This window comes from Ursus arctos, unplaced genomic scaffold (assembly GCF_023065955.2).
Source record: "Ursus arctos isolate Adak ecotype North America unplaced genomic scaffold, UrsArc2.0 scaffold_15, whole genome shotgun sequence".
Classification (NCBI taxonomy): Eukaryota; Metazoa; Chordata; class Mammalia; order Carnivora; family Ursidae; genus Ursus; species Ursus arctos.
Window position 1 is genome coordinate 41,828,696 of NW_026622819.1, and position 19,985 is coordinate 41,848,680.

Genomic DNA, 19,985 nt, shown 5'->3' on the forward strand with positions numbered 1-19,985 from the left:
TTCTTTTTTAAATTTTATTTATTTATCAGAGGGAGGGGAAGGGCAGAGGGAGAGAATCTCAAGCAGACCCTGCACTGAGTGGGGAGCCTGATGTGGGCCTCGATCTCACCACCCTGAGGGCATGACCTGAGCCAAAATCAAGAGTTGGACGCTTAACCACCCAGGCATCCCTGAAAGCATTTTTTATATAGAATTTTGGAGGTGTAATTTACAAACGATGAAATCATAGAATTTAAGGACTCAGTTTGAAAAGGTTTTCCTATTGAATATTCATAATCATCACCCCAGAACAGTTGACTCTTGAATAAGAATTTGAACTCTGGGGTCCACTTGTACATGGATTTTTTTTTTTTTAATATAGAATGATGCTGGAAATGTAATGTCTCTTTATGATTTTCTTAATATTTTCATTTCTCTAGCTTTATTGTAAGAATACAGTATATAATACATGTAATATACAAAACATGTATCGTTTGTTAACTGGTAAGGCTTCTGGTCAGCAGTAGGCTAAGTTTTTGGGGAGTCACAAGTTACGTGGATTTTCAGCTGTGAGTTGGGTGGGTATTTGAGGGTTAACTTTACATACATTTCTCTAACCCACCCCCTCCCTCAGTTTCCCTATGGGCCTTTCCAGTCACGTCCCTCTCAGGTAACTACTTTCTGGTTTGTAGCACCTTAGGTTACTTTTCTCTTGGGCCTTTTCTTAGTCATTAAAGAAACAGTGTTGTGTCTGTTATCTTCATCTAACTTCTGAAAAACCTAACAGAGGGATGATCAGAAATCCGTTTTTTGCTTGTATAGAATTCTCATTTTTTGTGTGAGAATGTTGAACGAGAGAAAACTTTCTATTTTTTGTCAGACACTTAAGTTTTGGGGATAGAAAGTTATATAAGAAATGGTCTCTCTTCTTAAGAAACTTAACATTTGGGAAGAAGCTTGTATTCTTTTTTCAAAATGTTTTATCTGACCTTGACTAATGTAGAATTCTTGAAATTTTTGGCTGTTTTAATTTAGAAATCAGTCTTTTTTTTTTTTTTCGCAGTGAAACAATATAGTTTCTTTTTAATAAAATGCTGTGCATATTTAGTTACATGGAATGTTATTTTTTTGTTTTATTGATATGTAATTGATGGGATTATTTTTCTTTTTTTTTAACAGGAATATTCTTTTTAAATAGTGCTATTATTTCCTTTTGAATTCATTGGTTCCTATTATAGAAGAGCTAAAGGAGAGACTGTTAAGAGCCAGAGCTTCTACGTTAATGGAATTATATAGTGCTTGTAGTGTAAACATAAGCCTTAGGAGTCTGCAAGGGTATTTAAGGCAATGCTGATGACAGTCATTAAAACTTGTAACTTGAGTAGTAGAGTATTGAAAATTTGGTTTCAACATAGCTATTGCATGTTTCTGAAGTTGAAAATTTCAGTCCTAAATAAAGTACCATCTATTTGGAAAAAATAAAAAATGCTAATTGAGAACCTAAAATATTCGATTATATTAAACCATTAATAAAGAAAATGTTGGAAACTTGGTAAATGATATGGATTTTAGTATTGGCTTCAGAATTAATAATTTAAGAAAAACCCACAAATGAGATGAAGATCAATTTAGCATATAAATGTTTAGCTTTACTTTTTTCTTGGCTTTAGGGGGATGACCTGAAATAAAATATTTATAATGGTGTAATCAAACCAAAATGAGCTTTCTTTATTCTTTTAATTTGAATTATATAGGTAATCTCGAAGAAAGGGAAAAGAGAAGTTCTAGAGGTGGTCTACAGATTATAATTTTTCTTACCTGTGATATATAATCTAGAGGCTTTTTATCATTGCATAGGAATATTGGATATGAGAAAGTAGTATTTGGTAAAATGATTTTTAGTAATCTATATTCTAATGATACTACTTGGCAGCATCAAAGGATCCAGTTAGGTTGATATTACTGGTCTAGTAATCACATTTGTAATATTGACAGTAATAAGAGCGGACAGTACTCAAGAGAAGCGAGTGCAACTACAATAGAAAAATAGGGGATTGCTTACTGTGTACTGTTTTCTTTGATCTGTCCCATTGTGAAGGTTCCCTTTAAATTGCTTTTTATATTGTGGATGTATTAAATATTTTGGATAATAGAGGGAATCAGAGCTTTCTCTTCAGCCTCTTTGTGTATCAGAAAATATGCAAGTACAGTTTAATGGCGTGAAGGTGAGATTAACTACCAGTTTCTGTGGATTTGGGAGAGCTGTCTTCCATTTGTGAAACTAGTTGTGAGATCTGGGAATGTGATGGAATCGCATTGGATTTTTCCTTTTATTTGAGGTTCGGTCAGATGTTCGTGATTTTCGAAGACCGTAGCTAAGCCCAAAGAAAGGAAAAGTTTATATGGGAACCGTAATACATAAAAAAGTGCAGTTGCTGTGGTTTAAATAAAGTAATGGGAAATCTTAAAACTTGAAAACCACAAGCTAGATGACTGTTAATATCTTCTAGTGTCCAGCTATAACTTTGAAGTTCTGAAAAATTTAGGATCAGTAAGAACATCTGAAATCATCTTTTTTTTTTTAAGACTGTGAACCACGAAAGGAAAACAACAATTTCTCATTCTGCCTTAGTCTAAGTGCATTAGTTTAAGACTCAAGATCCAGAGTCTTGTTATTGATATTCTCTTAACCGTGCCTGCAGGTAAACTACTCTCCAGTATGCCTGGGAAGGTATTCTGTATTGGTCTAGTGCCTGTAATCTGGAGAAAATGCAGACCGGCCTTGAACTAATTTCTTAGGTTTTGGTGAAGAATAATGCAGATGGACTAGAAAAGGATAAACAGATCTCCACAAATTGTTGAGAATTGACCAGTGTGTTTTGCCCAACGTTTGAGAAAAGTGAAATAAAATTTCTTGCCTTTTATACTGTAATTGATCTGTACATGTCTGTCTGTTTGCCTGTATGTTTAACTTCAGGATAATTATCTCCTCAAATGAAAAGTTGGATTATCTCATGCCAAATATTTTTTCCAAAAAGTTTTATTTTGATAATAACTGACAGTAATTGAGGGCTTACTGTGTGCCAGCTGCCTTTAATATTCAAAGATACTAAAGATACTAACTTTATTATTTTTTTTATTTTAATTTTTTTTAAAGGTTTTATTTATTTATTTGACAGAGAGACACAGCCAGCGAGAGAGGGAACACAAGCAGGGGGAGTGGGAGAGGAAGAAGCAGGCTCCTAGCGGAGAAGCCTGATGTGGGGCTCGATCCCATAACGCTGGGATCACGCCCTGAGCCGAAGGCAGACGCTTAACGACTACGCCACCCAGGCGCCCCTAAAGATACTAACTTTAAATCATCATGATTTTGAAGCGTTAAGATCATTTTGTTGAGTAAAAACATTTTAAGTTGCCCATTTCCAGATTATTTTTGGTTTCATCATAAAGTAAGCTTAGAATTTTTAGATTTTGTGGTTCTCTATTAAAGGTACTAAAAATTTTCCTGATTTAGTTTGACTAAAAATGTGATCATATGTGCGTATGTGTCAAAGCTATATTTATTTATCACCCTTGAATCTAATATTGCCACAAATGAGATTGTGTTTGGAATCTTAGAACTGGAACACTCTTAATTGGGTTTAAAAATAGAAGTTATGATAGGGTGATTGCTGGAAACATGGACCTTTGACGTTCTTATATTCATTTTAAAGAAATTGGGAATAATGATGAATTCTTTATCATGACGACCCCCCCCGCCCCCGCCATTCAGCTTGTTGCAATAAATTTGACTAAAAATCTCACCTGGTCTGTGTGGGTTTTATTTGTTCTTATGGTCTTTATTTTTTAAAACCAAAAACTGTTGCTGTGCCTTGTCTTACTTTGAGTTGGTTTTAGTTAAATAATTCAGTTTTCTCCCGTGCTACTTTCCCCCCTTGTACTTGGTATTTCACGTTGAACATAGTTGACTTTTTTTTTTTCCAGGTTGAATTGACCAAAGCAATGGTTATGGAGAAGCCTAGTCCCCTGCTGGTCGGGCGGGAATTTGTGAGACAGTATTACACGCTGCTGAACCAGGCCCCAGACATGCTACACAGGTAAAACGTTGTGGTTTTTTGCCCTGCATCATCTGAAGTTTTTTAGCATGTGGGTACTTAATACTTTAGGGTCTCTTATGCATCATGCACCTTGTAGGGTGTTGAATAATAGGGCTTGGTACCTAAGAACCAGTAAATGATTTCTGTTAAAATTATAATTTTATTTTTTTAAAAGATTTTTAAAGATTTATTTATTTGAGAGAGCGAGCATGCACATGCGCTACCAAGGGTGGGGGCAGAGGGTGAGGGAGAAGAAATCTCACGCAGATTCCCTGCTGAGCGTCCAGCCTGTGGTAGGACTATCCCCGAGATCATGACCTGAGCTGAAATCAGGAGTCAAATGCTTAATTGAGTCGCCCAGGTGTCCCTAAAATTATAATTTTTTTTTTTTTTAAGATTTTATTTATTTGACAGAGAAAGAGACAGCCAGCGAGAGAGGGAACACAAGCAGGGGGAGTGGGAGAGGAAGAAGCAGGCTCATAGCGGAAGAGCCTGATGTGGGACTCGATCCCATAACGCCGGGATCACGCCCTGAGCCGAAGGCAGACGCTTAACCGCTGTGCCACCCAGGCGCCCCCCTAAAATTATAATTTTAAATAGAATATACAAGTAGAAAGAGATTAGACTAAGTTATCTAAACTTACACATTAAATAGTGTCTGAAAATGTAAAGGTATAGTATTTATGCTTTTCTGTTTTTTTGTGCTGTTTTTTGGTGAATCATGAATATTTAGTAAGAATGTGTTGAAGATTATTCCTGTAATATTTTTGTGTTGATGTTTTTAAAAATTGGGGAAACTTCAGTGCAAATGGTATAGGCTTACAAATTTAGTTATGAAATAAACGTGGAAAGCTTTAGTAAAACATGTTTACAATTTTTTTCTGTATATGCAAACATTTTTTACATACTGTCTTTTAGCTTTTTTTTTTTTTTTAAGATTTTATTTACTTATTTGAGAGAGAGCTAGCGAGCACAAACTGGGGGAGAGGGAGAAGCAGACTCCCTGCTGAGCAGGGAGCCTCATGTGGTGCTCGATTCTAGGACCCTGAGATGAGATGATGACCTGAGTCAAAAGCAGAACAGACAGTTAACCGACTGAGCCACCTAGGCGTCCCACTTGTAGCTTTTTTACTTGATGATCTGGGATCCTCTTTAAGGGTACTACATGTATCACATTAATTTTAGTATCCACATAGTTTTTATTTTATAGAGATATAGCATACTTTAATCCCCAGTGATGAATTTGTTGGTTGCTTTCATTATTTCCTCTTAGAAACAGTCCTGCGTTATACAGGACTATAAATATGTCTGTTTATGTGGACTTTAAGTTCTTTTTTTTTTAAAGATGTATTTTATTAGAGTGAGAGTGTGCACATGCATGCAGGGGCGTTGGCGGGGGTGCGGGGGAGTCCTAAGCAGACTCCGAGCTGAGTGTGGAACTGGATTCAGGGCTCGATTTCATGACCCTGAGATCACGACCTGGGCTGAAACCAAGAGTTGGACGTTTACCGACTGTGCCATCTAGGCGCTCCTAGAATATTGCTTAGAGATTCTAAAATGTGTATTTGCTGGACCAGACTATTTTCCTCTATACTTTGATCAACTTGCATATTGGACATTATATGCTCATTGGGTGCAAAAGAAAAATTATAAATTTGTTTTGAGTCCTTGCTCCGAAAATGGAAAACACCTTGTGTGTTTTTTTTTTAAGGCTTTACAATTTTCCAAATGCTTTCACCTGTTTCCTATTGATCTTTACAAAAACCTTTAGTAAGACTTTCTTAGGATAACTTTACTTTGTAGATAAAGATGGTAAGGGGTTAAAAATTTGCTAGTGTTGACATTATTAAGTGATTGAACAGGTTTTCATTCAGCCTTTTCCCTTTTTTCTTATTTTTGTGTTTTATGTCAAAATTTGATTCTGTGTCCTCAGAGGTTAGGTAAGTTTGGAATTTGAAAAGGAGCAGGAGTTGAAAGATAACTAAGTGAATTAATGTATTTCTTGTCAATACTGGTATTTATTGACTCCAACACCTCTTTTTTTTTTTTTTTTTTTACATTTTATCTCTGAAGTACAGCTTAGATATACAAGCATATCTCATTTTATTGTGTTTTGCTTTAAGGTGCTTTGCAGATATTTTTTGCAAATTACAGGTTTGTGGTAATCTTAGGTGGAGCAAGTTTATTGGTGCCATTTTTCCAACATTTGCTTACTTTGTATCTTTGTCACATTTTGGTAATTCTCACAATATTTCAAACTTTTTTATTATTATATTTGTTAATGGTAATCTGTGATCAGTAATCTCTGTTGTTACAATTATATTGGGGCTCATACTCATCCATATAAGACTGTGAACTTAATGTTCATTAAATGTTTCATGTCTTCTGACTCCTCCACCGCCAGGCTGTACCCCATCTCTCTCCCTATTCCGAGACACGACAATATTGAAATTAGGCCAGTTATTTAACCTTATTACAATGGCTTTTAACTGTTAAGTGAAAGGAAGAGTCCCATGTCTCTTCCTTCACATCAAAAGCTGGAAGTAAGCTTAATGAGGAGGGAATGTTGAAAGCTGGAATAGGCCAAAAGCTAGGCCTCTTGGGCCAGTTAGCTAAGTTCTTGAGTGCAAAGAAAAGTTTTTGAAATTAAAACTGCTACTCGAATGAACAAACCGAGTGGATGAAAAGCAGAGCAGCCTTATTGTGGATATGGAGAAAGTTTGAGTAGTTTGAAGATTGAACAAGCCACAACATTCCATTAAGCCAAAGCCTAATCCAGAGCAGGGCCCTCACTCTTCAATTCTGTGAAGGCTGGCAGAGGTGAAGCAGCAGCTGCAGTAGAGTTTGAAGCTACCAGACAAGTTGATTCCTGAGGTTTAAGGGAAGAAGCTGTCTCCATAAAATAAAGTGCAAGGTGAAGCAGCAAGTACTGATGTGGAAGCTGCAGCAAGTTCTTCAGAAGATCTAGCTAAGTAATTCATGACGGTGGCTACATTACACAACAGATTTTCAGTGTAGGTGAAACAGCCTTGTATTGTTGGAAGTGATTCGTAGGAACATGTCAAAATATCAAGATGAACAGGAGTTGAGAAGAAGTTGATTCCAGCCCTCATGGATGATTTTGAGGGGTCCAAAACTTCAGTGGAGGAAGTAACTGCAGATGAGGTAGAAATAGCAAGAGAACAAGAATGAGAAATGGAGTCTGAAGATGGGACTGAATTGCTGTGATCTCATGGTAAGACTTTAACAGATGAGGAATTGCTTACGGATGAGCAAAGAAAGTGGTTTCTTGAAATGGAATCTATTGGTGAAGACGCTGTGAAGATTGTTGAAATGACAACATGATAGGATATTACATAGATTGAGTTGTTAAAACAGTGTCAGGGTTAACTGAGAGGATTAACTCCTAATTTTGAAAGAAGTTCTCTGAATAAAATGCTGTCAAACAGCATCATATGCTATAGAGAAATTGTTAGTGAAAGGACGAGTCAATCGATGGGGGAAAGCTTCATTGTTGTCTTTAAGAAATTGGCATGGCCACCCCAGACTTCTGCATCCACCACCCTGATCAGTCAGCAGCCATCCACACTGAGGTAAGACCCTCCACCAGCAAAAAAGATTAGGACTCCCTGAAAGCTCAAGTGAGGGTTAGCTTTTTTTTTTTTTTTTTTTTTTTTTAGCAATTAAGTGTTTTTTAATTAAGGTATGTACACTGTTTTTATAGAAATGCTATTGCAGGGGCGCCTGGGTGGCACAGCGGTTAAGCATCTGCCTTCGGCTCAGGGCATTATGGGATCGAGTCCCACATCAGGCTCTTCCGCTATGAGCCTGCTTCTTCCTCTCCCACTCCCCCTGCTTGTGTTCCCTCTCTCGCTGGCTGTCTGTATCTCTATCGAATAAATAAATAAAATCTTTAAAAAAAATGCTAATTCACACTTAACAGACTATAGTGTAGACATAACTTTTATATGCATTGGAAAACCAAAAAAATTTTTGACTCCATTTATGTCAGTATTCTTTTTATTGCGTGGGTCTGGAACCGAACTTACGTGTCTCTGAGGTATACCTGTGATAAAAAGTGGATTAGCCAGCAGTGAACTGATTCACTGGCTGACATGCAGCCTTTCAATAACTTTAAAATTTGCAGGGTACCCTTGGGGTATCTGTGGGTCAGGCGGGGCAGGTAGAATCGGGATGTCGAATGACATGTATAGATTCATCTGTGAAAAGTTGTATACCTGTAGTATAGTTATCAAGAAATTCTAATAGCAGTTATCTGTGCGTTGGGGCACTTTGGTTTTGTCTGTGCCAGGTTTTCTGACGCAGTATTAAAATGAAAACAAAACACTTGAGGGAATAGGTGGATTAAAGCTATGGGGAATTAAAGTTTGAAGCTCTTAATGCATCAGTAGAAATTTTTAAAAATTACTCTTAAAACCTCACCTGCATGAGTTACTGAGTTTTTATTTTAAGTAGGCTCCGTGCCCAGCATGGAGCCCAGTGTGGGGCTTGAACTCTCATGACCCTGAGATCAAGACCTGAGCTGAGATCAATAGTCAGACTTAAATGAGCCACCCAGGCTCCCCAGTTACTGGGTTTTTAATGGAAACCCCTCATGTGCATTCTTAGATACATAAAAGGATTGGATTCTCCAAGCCAATGGGGAGAGTATAGATACCCTTACCTGTATCAAAACTGCTTGTTTTCTTCTAGAGTGAAAACAGGAACTTCTGTTTCATTCTAAGAAGCCTTCCTGACATGAACTACAAGATCTTTCCCAACACAATCATCCTTCTCTGAAATCTGGAGCTTATGTCTTATAAAATAAGTGTTCTGCCTCATTGACCAAATCTATTTCCGTTCAGCAAATATTGAGTGACATGAAGTGGGTAGATCTATGATTGCATACAGAAATGAAAAAACTCATCTTGCTTCTGGGAGTCTGTCAGTGAAGCAAGTGGATACCAAACATGAAAAGTAAGTATCTAGTCTTAGGCTACTTGAAAGTGACAAATTATCTCTCTGTTTTTCAGATTTTATGGAAAGAACTCTTCATATGTCCATGGGGGATTGGATTCAAATGGAAAGCCAGCAGATGCTGTCTATGGACAGAAAGTAAGCATCCCAAGCTTTCTGTAGGTTGTTATGCAGCTAGAAAATAATCCATGCAATTGGGGCAGATACATATTTAGTAAATTTACTGATACTTAAAGATCACATTTTTTATTTCTTTTTTAGAAATTTTGGTATTCAGTAACTGTAAATACTATAGCCCTTGGAAAGCTTAGGGTGGTGTCACGTTTTAGAAATTTTGGTATTCAGTAACTGTAAATACTATAGCCCTTGGAAAGCTTAGGGTGGTGTCACGTTTGTTCATTTTGAGTGATGTATTCTGAAAGTTTTTTGTTTAGGAGGTAATTTGTTTTAGCATGGGGATCATTTACTGTAAACATTTTTTAGGTATGTCAATTCAGGACAGTTTTAAAAAGCTCAAGGTGGTCACTGGGAATAAACTGTTCTAAGGCAAATTAGAGTAGGGGCTGTGTAGTTTGTAATTTAAACATGCAAATTCTCTCTACTTGTGTTGTATTAGGAAGTTCTTTGTTGTTGGAGATTGTGTCAATTTTACGTCATTAACTCTTGCCTTGATTCCTTAGGAGATCCATAGGAAAGTGATGTCACAAAACTTTACCAATTGCCACACTAAGATTCGCCATGTTGATGCTCATGCCACTCTGAATGATGGTGTAGTGGTCCAGGTGATGGGGTTGCTCTCTAATAACAACCAGGCTTTGAGGAGATTCATGCAGACATTTGTGCTTGCTCCTGAGGTATGATAAAAGAAAGGTTATGCATATCTTTTTAGAAACTATTCATTTGAGACTTCAGACTTAAAGAAAAGTTGTAATAATAGAACAATAATTCATACTCCTTACCTAGAACCACTGCCAACAGTTTTTCTGTTTACCTGTCATTTTAATTCAGAACCATTTGAAAATAGGTTGGAGACATCATGCCTGGTCATCCGTAGGTACTTCAGTGAGCATTTCCTAAGTGTAAGGAATACTCTTTCATAACACAGTACAGGTATCAAATTTAGAAAGTACTGATGTTAATGCAGTTAGCAATCTGTAGCCCATATTTTTGGTGATTGTCCCAATAATGTATTATGGTATTTTTTTTTTTCCTGGTTCAAGATTAAATCCAGGATTACATGTAATATAATACAGCTGTCATGTCTCTTCAGTCTCCTTTAATGTGCAGTAATTCTCTAATTTTTGTTTTTTCACGGCATTGACATTTTTGAAGAGCACAATCAAAGTACTTTGTAGAATATCTCAGTTTGAATTGTCTGATATTTCTTAATGATTAGATTCAGGTTATACACACATTAGTCCTTCACTGCCTCACATTAGGAAGGCGCTAGATGTCATTTTGTCAGTCCTGTCTATTAGTGATGTTAACAATTGATTATTTAGTTAAGGTGATGGTCACCATGTTTTGCCACTGTGAAATTAGCATTTTTATTTTTCTTATTGTAAATAGTGGTTGCTGTCTTTGAGACTGTGCAAAAACTTTGGTAGTTTTTGCATTCTTGCTGGAGTGATGGTTAGAAATGGTGATTATTTCTATCATTTGGTATTCATTAGTTGACATTTTACAGTAAAGTACTCCACTTTGTATCTGCTGTTATTTTTGGAGTCTTTGTCTATTTAATGGATTTAACTCACTAATTAACTTCATGTCTAAAATGTCCCAGATCTGTTAAGTCTGAGCTCCTTCAAGCTGGCTTCTGTTGTTTTTGGCAAGGGGAGCACTTTATAACTTTTGTGTACCAAGATGTTTCAGGCTCATCTTGGTCTTTCCTTGCTCTAGCCCCAGCCCCTGTTCTGGAATCTATTGTTTCCTCAAGGAGCCCTGGTTCTTCTTAGTTACCATGCTCATCATGAAAGGGCCACAGGTTTATGTTGAATAATTATATTTGTACTGTCTGACTAGTGCAGACTGAACAGAGTCAGGACTATCTGCATAAGCATGTGGAAATGGCTCAGTAGCGATTAGATGTGTCTCTAACATTATCCTTAAGATAATTTCTGTTCAGAATGATGAATCTAAAACCCCTATCCTTTTACTCTTAGAATAACTTGATTGTCTTTTTGAAAAATATGTTTCATTTTAGTCATGAGTTTTAGAGGATGGCTTAGATTATCTGTAGTGTAAAACTTGATGGACTTCTAACTATACAAAGAGTTATGTGGGATATGATTATCAGTTTCCAGTTTGCTTAAAGTTCCTTTTCCCATTAAAGGGGAAGAATCTAACATTACCTTAGTATGATGCATTGTTAATGAGCTGTCTCAAAGCAAATACTAACACTCAAAGCTGTAAGGTGGTAACATTTTTTTTTTTTAAAGATGGGGAGACAAGCTAGTTAATGACATAGTTGAATTTATACTCCGTGTGTCTTCTACCTAGTGTGGGCAGACCTTTTCAGCTCTACCACTGTTGGGTGCTCGTATCAATATTGTTGAATACAGATTAAGGGAATTTTAAATACCTGCTGCAATTGATAATATATACTGTTCAAAAAATGATTGGAGGTGTGCGTCATCTGACATATTTAGATCTTTACCAGTGTTTGGGTATCTGTCTGCTGGTATTTTAAGGAAGCGGTATATTTGAGTGTAGTTTTTAATGGCTGTAATGTAGAGCAGGGTTTTTCATCCTTGGTGTTACTAACATTTTGGGCTGAATAATTTTCTTGTGGCTGGCTGTTCTGTGCATTGTGGGTTGTTTCGCAGCATCCCTGCCCTCTTCTCAATAGGATCAGTTGCACTCCCCCATGTGAAAAGTGAAATCTCTCCAGATACTGCCAGATGTCTTCTCATGGTGCAGTATTTTCCTTAGTTGAGAATCACCAGTGTAGGGTGATTTGGCTTTTTGAAAGTCTGCTGAATAAATAAAAAGTTTTTGTTGGCATTTCAGGGCTCTGTTGCAAATAAGTTCTACGTTCACAATGATATCTTCAGATACCAAGATGAGGTCTTTGGTGGCTTTGTCACTGAGCCTCAGGAGGGTAAGTTACTTGTCTAAATTTATTTTTGATGGCATGAGGTTGACTTGAAGAGAGTATGGATTTCTTGAATGTTTTTATTATACTCTGTATTCTTCATTAATAACTTCTAATTGTCAAAGACTGAGCAAGGGTCTGAGTTTTTAACCTACCTGGAGCTAATAGGTTAGCCTGTTTCATGGAAGACCTAAAACTCCTAAGTCAGTAGTACATAGTTACTCACTGCAACAGTGTTAAGCATTATTGTCATAATTTCCACAGGACACAACGAAGTCCAGATGATACCTGCGTTGGAGTGGGGTGCATTGTAGGGGTGGAACCCTAAGTTTAAGGAATCAAAATCTTTTATAACGGGCAGTAAACATACCTGACCTTTGCCCTGGAGGGAGACACTATTTTTCTGAGGCTGTTTGCTCCATAGATTTTTGAAAGAAAGGGTAGCCATTGCCTTAGTTGTAAGATGTGCAGATACATGAGAAACCCATGACAAATTGTCTCTAAACACTAATAATAATTAGTATATTAGTGTTTTCTCTATGGCTGAAATGATTCTAAGTGCTTTATGTTTATTGTGTAATACAGCAGGCTTATAAATAAGTACTTTAAGTACTATTCTTATTTAATGGATTAGGGCACTGAGACACAGAGAAGAAATTTGCCTGATACTGTATAGCTACTTAGGTGGTAGAGCCTGCACTGGATTATGGGCGGTATCACCTCAGACGCCTGTGTTTTTAACCCAAACACTATAATAGTCTTAATTCTGTCCTTAAAAGCCTTTGCCGTGATACTACCAAATTGCTGTGCTTTATTTATATATGTGTGTGTGTGTGCGCGCGCGTGCGCTTATTTCATTACTTTTTTTTTAGTTTCGTGTATAAGATAAAGTGATTCTACACTTCCGTACAACACCTAGTGCTTATCACAACAAGTACACATCTTAATCCCCAACACGTATTTAACCCATACCTCCACCCACCTCATTACTTTTTTGATCATGATGAGCATTGTGAAAGTGAATATAAAACTGACCTTTGAACAGCATGGGGTTTAGGGGCACTCACCCCCCCCCCACGCAGTTGAAAATCCCTGTATAGCTTTTGACTGTACAAAAACTTAATTACTAATAGTCTACTGTTGACTGGAAGCTTTACTGATATTATAAATGGTCAGTTAACACATATTTTGTATATGTATTATATACTGTATTTTTTTTTTTTTTTAAAGATTTTATTTTTATTTGACAGAGATAGGGACAGCCAGCGAGAGAGGGAACACAAGCAGGGGGAGTGGGAGAGGAAGAAGCAGGCTCATAGCAGAGGAGCCCGATGTGGGGCTCCATCCCAGAACGCCAGGATCACGCCCTGAGTCGAAGGCAGACGCTTAACCGCTGTGCCATCCAGGCGCCCCTATATACTGTATTCTTTAAGCTAGAGAAAAGGAGGAGGAAATACTATTAAAATTATAGGGGAGAGAAAATACATTTACAAAACTGTACTGTATTTATCAAGAAAACTCTGCATATAAGCGGTCTTGTACAGTTCAGACCCTCTTGTTCAGGGGTCATCTGTATTTGAGAATTAAGCACTAATTACTTGAAAAATTTTTTTTTTTTTTAATACAGAATCTGAGGAAGAGGTAGAGGAACCTGAAGAAAGACAGCAGACACCTGAGGTGGTACCTGATGATTCTGGAACTTTCTATGATCAGACTGTCAGGTAAGAAAAACTTTGTTCATCTGTCCAGAGCTGCATGAGAATTTGGGTTGTGTCATCTTTCCCTTTGTTGGAGGGCAGTCGTATATTCTCTCAGAATTATCTCAGAATATAACAGTAATTTCCTAGAAGAAAGGTTTTGCTTTTGATATCTCTGAGTTAAGAAAAATATTATAATTTGGTTGGCAGTAAGTGAAAAATAGATTTTGGGATTTCTTATCAAGTATTTAATACATCAGGGCATTGCATTAAGTGCTTTGGGGGGGAAATAAATATGTTCAAGGACTTCTTTAAAGATCAGGCATAAATGGATAGAAATTCAGACATGAATTAAATAGCAGTTAATTTCAATAATTAACTCAGACCTAAAGGTGTGACTGTCTTAAGCTGTGTTTTTTCCTCTGTTTCCAGAACAGAAATCTGTTTGATAGGAATAGAAATGAATATTTACTTGTTGCCATGTGATACGACACCCTTAGTGTTAGTATTTAGTGCTTAAAGGATATTTTCATGTGTTTCTCAAGGTGTGGCGATGGACTAACCCACATTATTCACCTGGGTTGCTGGTTGAAAATAATCTGTTGTCCCACCACAAACATGCCAAATTAGAATTTCGGGGGGAGGGGAGCTGCAACATTAACCAACATTTCTTGTGATTCATGTGGAAGTTTTAAGAGCTAGTATTCTGGGGACGCCTGGGTAGTGCAGTTGTTAGGCAGCTGCCTTCGGCTCAGGGCGTGATCCTGGCGTTCTGGGATCGAGTCCCACATCGGGCTCCTCCGCTGGAAGCCTGCTTCTTCCTCTCCCACTCCCCCTGCTTGTGTTCCCTCTCTCGCTGGCTGTCTCTCTGTCACATAAATAAATAAACTCTTAAAAAAAAAAAAAAAGCTAGTATTCTGAATCGTAACTAATGTCTTTTTTTCTCTAAAATTATTTGTGATTTCTTTATTATGAGGAGCTTTTTGATGGTAAAAATTGCGTAACATAAAATTTACCTCCTTAACCATTTTCAAGTGCACTGTGTGGTAATGTTTATATGCACATAGTCGTGCAACAAATCTCTAGAACTTTTCATCTTGCAAAACTAAAACTGTACCCATTGAAAAACTCTTCCTCCCCTTCCCCGCAGCCCATTAGTCTTTTGTTGGGTGTGGTAGGTAAATTATGAGTTTTGGGATTGTAACAGAAACCATGATTTGGTTCATTTTGATCTATTTTGATGTATTTGCTTATCAGAATTTAGCAAATCTGATTGCAGCTAAGATTTGCTCCTCGAGTGCTCTTCTAAAAAATCCTGTTTTAATATTCAGAGATGGAATTCCTGGATCTTTTTTTGGAGAGAGGGAGCTATTTTTTGGTTCAGATCTCTATAGTTAATAAGTACTTGGGAATTTCTTGCTAAATCAGTAGAGGCAGAATGATATTTCTCAAATTTTCCCATGAAAGCAATGACTTAGAAGAACATTTAGAGGAACCTGTTGCTGAACCAGAGCCAGATCCTGAACCCGAACCCGAGCAAGAACCTGTGTCTGAAATCCAAGAGGAAAAGTCTGAGCCAGTGTCGGAAGACACTGCTCCCGAGGATGCGCAGAAGAGTTCTTCCCCAGCACCTACGGACATCGCGCAGACAGTACAGGAAGACTTGAGGGTATGTAGTATGTCTTTATTGTTGCTGTTTCTGGTTGATTTTTTAAGATCTTTTCCTTTATTATTGTTATGTTGACTTTTGTAGGTACATTTTTTTGGTTCAGGGAAACCTGTTACATTTTGAGCCATACCTCAGATAAGAAGTAAGATGCATGTTCTTTTCTAGAAGTAACTCTCCTCCTCTCCCAAGGAAACTTAAATACTTTTTATTAGACCAGAAATTTCAGGTGTTATTTTATCACCATATCAATAACCCCTCATTTTTAAAATATTTTGTTTCAAATTACGACATGCTTGTTACAACCAATAAGTGATCGTCTATATAGACTTCTTCCTGCTTTTTTTTCCTGAAATCTAATTGAGGATAACTTTACAGTAGAAGTAGAAAGAAACTATTGAAATATAGCTACTCTTTTAATTAGAACGCTTGATTTCAAAAGTTTGAAGCTTTTCAGTTAGTCCTGAGTCTCATCAGGGTGATGTTAACTGAAATCACAGAATCTTTACGTTTGCTCTGTGAAGGAATATGTTTTAATGTGTTATTTATGGGGTCAGGGTTCCTGTGTCATTTATGTAATAGTTAATTCAAGTGCTTCTGTGCTAGGCATTGTTCTAGGTATGGGGACTATTGGTTAAACAGTGTTCTTGGTGTCTCTCTGGCAGTGATTAGGTGAGTAGGAAAGAGAAATGTGAAATAACTTCAGCTAGCAGATAGAAAGTAGGTTGGCTGGATTGGGAAGGAATGACTAATTAAGTGGCTATTGTAGTAGTCCTGGAGAGAAATACTGATAACCTGGGATTAGGGTTGTGGCAGTGAAGATAATGAGGTAAATAGCAAGATTTGGTAAGTTTGATAATGGGTTGAAAAAGTGTCCAAGGTAATTCTAAAGTTGATGTTACTGAATTGATGTTTGTACCATCAGTTGGGGGAAACATAGGAAGAGCTGATTTTGGAGGAGAGAATTTTCTTTGATTCACAAACTTGAAATTGAGTGAAAGGAGCTTCTTAAGATTCTAAACCTTTCGTATTTTGCTGTACTTGATGACTAGTCCCAGGGAATTTTAGTACTAAATTTGTAAGTAGGGGGAGAAAAGGAATCTCGAGATACTTACAAACTCTATCCTATCTGTGAAAATGTGATTCATATGTACAAGAAATGAAGAATTAATAGCATTTATATTGTTTTGATATGGGTAATCAACTAATGTTGTTGTTTCCTTAGACATTTTCTTGGGCATCTGTGACCAGTAAAAACCTTCCACCCAGTGGAGCTGTTCCAGTTACTGGGATACCACCTCATGTTGTTAAAGTACCAGCTTCACAGGTGAGTTTCTAAGCTTGTATATTAGGCACATTTACTTGTATTTCATGTAATTTGGTTTCACACAGGTTTAGAGAATGTGGGAGCTGGTACATCTTGCAGAGAGGAGTATAAGGTGGTTTTAACAATTTCTTTTGTGAGAGAATCATCATTTTCTCTTCTAGATTTATTTATTTGAGAGAGAACGCTAGCATGCACTTGCGCAAGGGAAGGGACAGGGACAAGCCCACTCTGCACTGAGTGCAGAGCCCCACATCAGGCTCGATCGCAGGACCCTGAGATCATGACCTGAACTAAAATCAAGAGTCAGATGCTCAGCCGACAGCCACCCAGGCGCCCCTGTCATTTTCTCTTTTAAATCTTACTGTTAGCTGAGAAACTACAAGAAAAAAGATAAGCTTGCTTCGTTTTTACACAGAAGTTGACTTACAAATTTTTCAGCCTCGTCCGGAGTCTAAGCCTGAATCTCAGATTCCACCGCAGAGGCCTCAGAGGGATCAAAGAGTGCGAGAACAACGAATAAATATTCCTCCCCAGAGGGGCCCTAGACCAAGTAAGAGCTCAGAAGGGTGACTTCTTTAGTTTGGGGGAATTTGAGGTGAGAGCTTGTTTCTGAGGGGTGGTTGATATTTTCTACTTTAAACAATTCTGGAGCTAATGGAATTACCTGGGTTGAGGGGTGGGGAAAAAATTATTGAATGAAATAGTCACTGAAAAATGTCTTTCTCTGTCTTTCATTGCTGTTTTTGTTTAAGTCCGTGAGGCTGGTGAGCAAGGTGATGTTGAACCCCGAAGAATTGTGAGACACCCTGATAGTCACCAACTTTTCATTGGCAATCTGCCACATGAAGTGGACAAATCGGAGCTTAAAGATTTTTTTCAGAGTGGGTTGAGATTTATTTATTTAAAATTTATACATTTTTTTAAAGACTTTATTTGAGAGCAAGAACAAGAGTGATTTTCGAGAACGAGTGGGAGGTGAGGGAGGGGGAGAAGCAGACTCCCTGCAGAGCAGGGAGCCTGGCATGGGACTGTATCCTAGGACCCTGGGATCCTGACCTGAGCCGAAGGCAGACGCTTAACCTACTGAGCAACCCAGGTGCCCTAAGTAGGTTGAGTTTTAAACACTAGATTCATCTAATGCAGTGCTGTCCAATAGAGATACATTAGCCACATGTGTAATTTTAAGTTTTCTAGTGGCCACATTTTATTTTTTTAGTGGTCACATTTTAAAAAGTAAAAAGAAACTGGAGAATTTAATTTTAATATTTTATTTAACCCAGTGTATCTAAAACATCATTTCAACACATAAAAATGAGAGAGATTTTATGTTTTTCTCTACTAAGTCTTTGAAGTCCAGTGTGTATTACACTTAATGGCACTTCTTATTTTGGAATTGCCACACTTCAGGTGGTCTATATCCACATGTGACTAGTGGCTATCAGTGGATCCTGTGCATGTAATATTTAAAGGAAATGTTCTGATCAGTTATCTGAGAGTCTGTGGTTCACTTGCAGGTTATGGGAATGTGGTGGAGCTACGCATTAACAGTGGCGGGAAATTACCCAATTTTGGTTTTGTTGTGTTTGATGATTCTGAGCCGGTTCAGAAGGTCCTTAGCAATAGGGTAAGCAGTTTTTCATCTTGATTTCTTTCTTTCTTTTTCTTTCTTTTTCTTTCTTTTTCTTCTTCTTTCTTTCTTTCTTTCTTTCTTTCTTTTTCTTTTTCTTTCTTCTTTCTTTCTTCCTTCCTTCCTTCCTTCCTTCCTTCCTTCCTTCCTTCCTTCTTTCCTTCCTTCCTTCCTTCCTTCCTTCCTTCCTTCCTTCCTTCCTTCTTTCCTTTCCTTTCCTTTCCTTTCCTTTCCTTTCCTTTCCTTTCCTTTCCTTTCCTTTCCTTTCCTTTTTCTTTCCAAGAGTATCTTAGATCTTTGAATGTATTCATCCTTAAAACTGTGTTTTATGAGTAAAGTACAATTGATTCCAACATGTTTGGGGTAATATATTCCATGGTGACTGGCCATTACTGTTGAAAGACTTGACTGGGAGTTTAACAAAACATCTGTCTAAATAACTTAGTTTTGGAGCCATTGAATGAAGAGATTGAAATAACTAATAGTTACCAATGCACTGAAATTGATGCAGATTTCTTTCCTTGGGGGGTGGGGTGGGGCGGGTTCTGGTTTAGGAGATGAAATACAATGTTAACTTTTAGCTGAGATAATTTAAGAGCCAATTTCCCCCGAGCAGGTTTGATTATTACCTGGGACTAACTATGAGGAGCCTTCTCCTTTTATTTTATAAGTTGTCTAGGTTTGGAGTCACCCTGCCTGGAACCACTTTTATTAACAGATCTCTTTTTACCAGTACTTTCTAATAATAAGAGGGATTTTGTAGAATTGGAATCTTACTACTGTGTAGTTCTTAAGGAACCCTTCCCTTCCCCCACATCTTTCATTAGCAAAAAAATCACTTTTTAGTAGTAGTAGTAGAGAAGAACAAAAGTGTAAATATTTACTGAGATGGATCTGGGAGTTTAAAAATCTCACTTAAAAAAAAAAATTGAGGTGAAATTCACCTAACATAAAATTAACCATTTTAAGGTGTAAAATTTAGTGGCTTTTACTATACTTTGTGTAACCATCACCTATCTTCTTACAAAACATTTTCATCAAAAGTAAACCCTTTATCCATTAAGCAGTCCTTTTCCATATCCTCTGTCCTCAGCCCTTGGCAAAAACTGATATTTCAGTCTCTGCAGATTAAAACTACGGATTAAAACTACATTTCCATGTAATGGAAATGTTGTAGATCATTATTTCCTGAGGTTCTGTAGAATCTCTGATGTTTTTCACAGTGTTGATGGCTATACTGTAAAGTTTAATGTTGTGGTTCTAACATTATGTGAGCCTTAATCTGCAAATCTGTATTTAATCTTTCAAACTATTTGACCACTGTTTTTATGAAGCATCTCCTGCAAAACATTTAGAAATGAGAGAACAGTGGCTTATCTTAGCATAGCCACTGAATACCGAACCTGGAAGTGTCCCATAGGCTTTGTGCATAAATCCATCATTCAGCATGTAAAAAGGATCCAGTGGCCAGCCTTCTTGGTGCAGCCTTGAATTCATCCTTAGAGGGTCTGATATTCCCAG

General features: G+C 37.3%; 1 protein-coding gene across 2 annotated transcripts in view; it reads left to right on the top strand.

The window, feature by feature from the left end:
• Positions 1 to 19,985, top strand: part of G3BP1 (G3BP stress granule assembly factor 1) — a 37,613-nt gene that overhangs the window by 8,463 nt on the left and 9,165 nt on the right. For both annotated transcript variants that reach the window (XM_026510826.4, XM_026510827.4), the window contains exons 2-11: positions 3,964 to 4,076; positions 9,110 to 9,191; positions 9,734 to 9,907; positions 12,063 to 12,153; positions 13,775 to 13,868; positions 15,312 to 15,513; positions 16,736 to 16,837; positions 17,276 to 17,387; positions 17,590 to 17,718; positions 18,352 to 18,461. In XM_026510826.4, coding sequence (XP_026366611.1) covers positions 3,982 to 4,076; positions 9,110 to 9,191; positions 9,734 to 9,907; positions 12,063 to 12,153; positions 13,775 to 13,868; positions 15,312 to 15,513; positions 16,736 to 16,837; positions 17,276 to 17,387; positions 17,590 to 17,718; positions 18,352 to 18,461 — 1,191 coding nt within the window. In that variant the 5' untranslated portion in view covers positions 3,964 to 3,981. The remainder of the gene's footprint in view (positions 1 to 3,963; positions 4,077 to 9,109; positions 9,192 to 9,733; positions 9,908 to 12,062; positions 12,154 to 13,774; positions 13,869 to 15,311; positions 15,514 to 16,735; positions 16,838 to 17,275; positions 17,388 to 17,589; positions 17,719 to 18,351; positions 18,462 to 19,985) is intronic.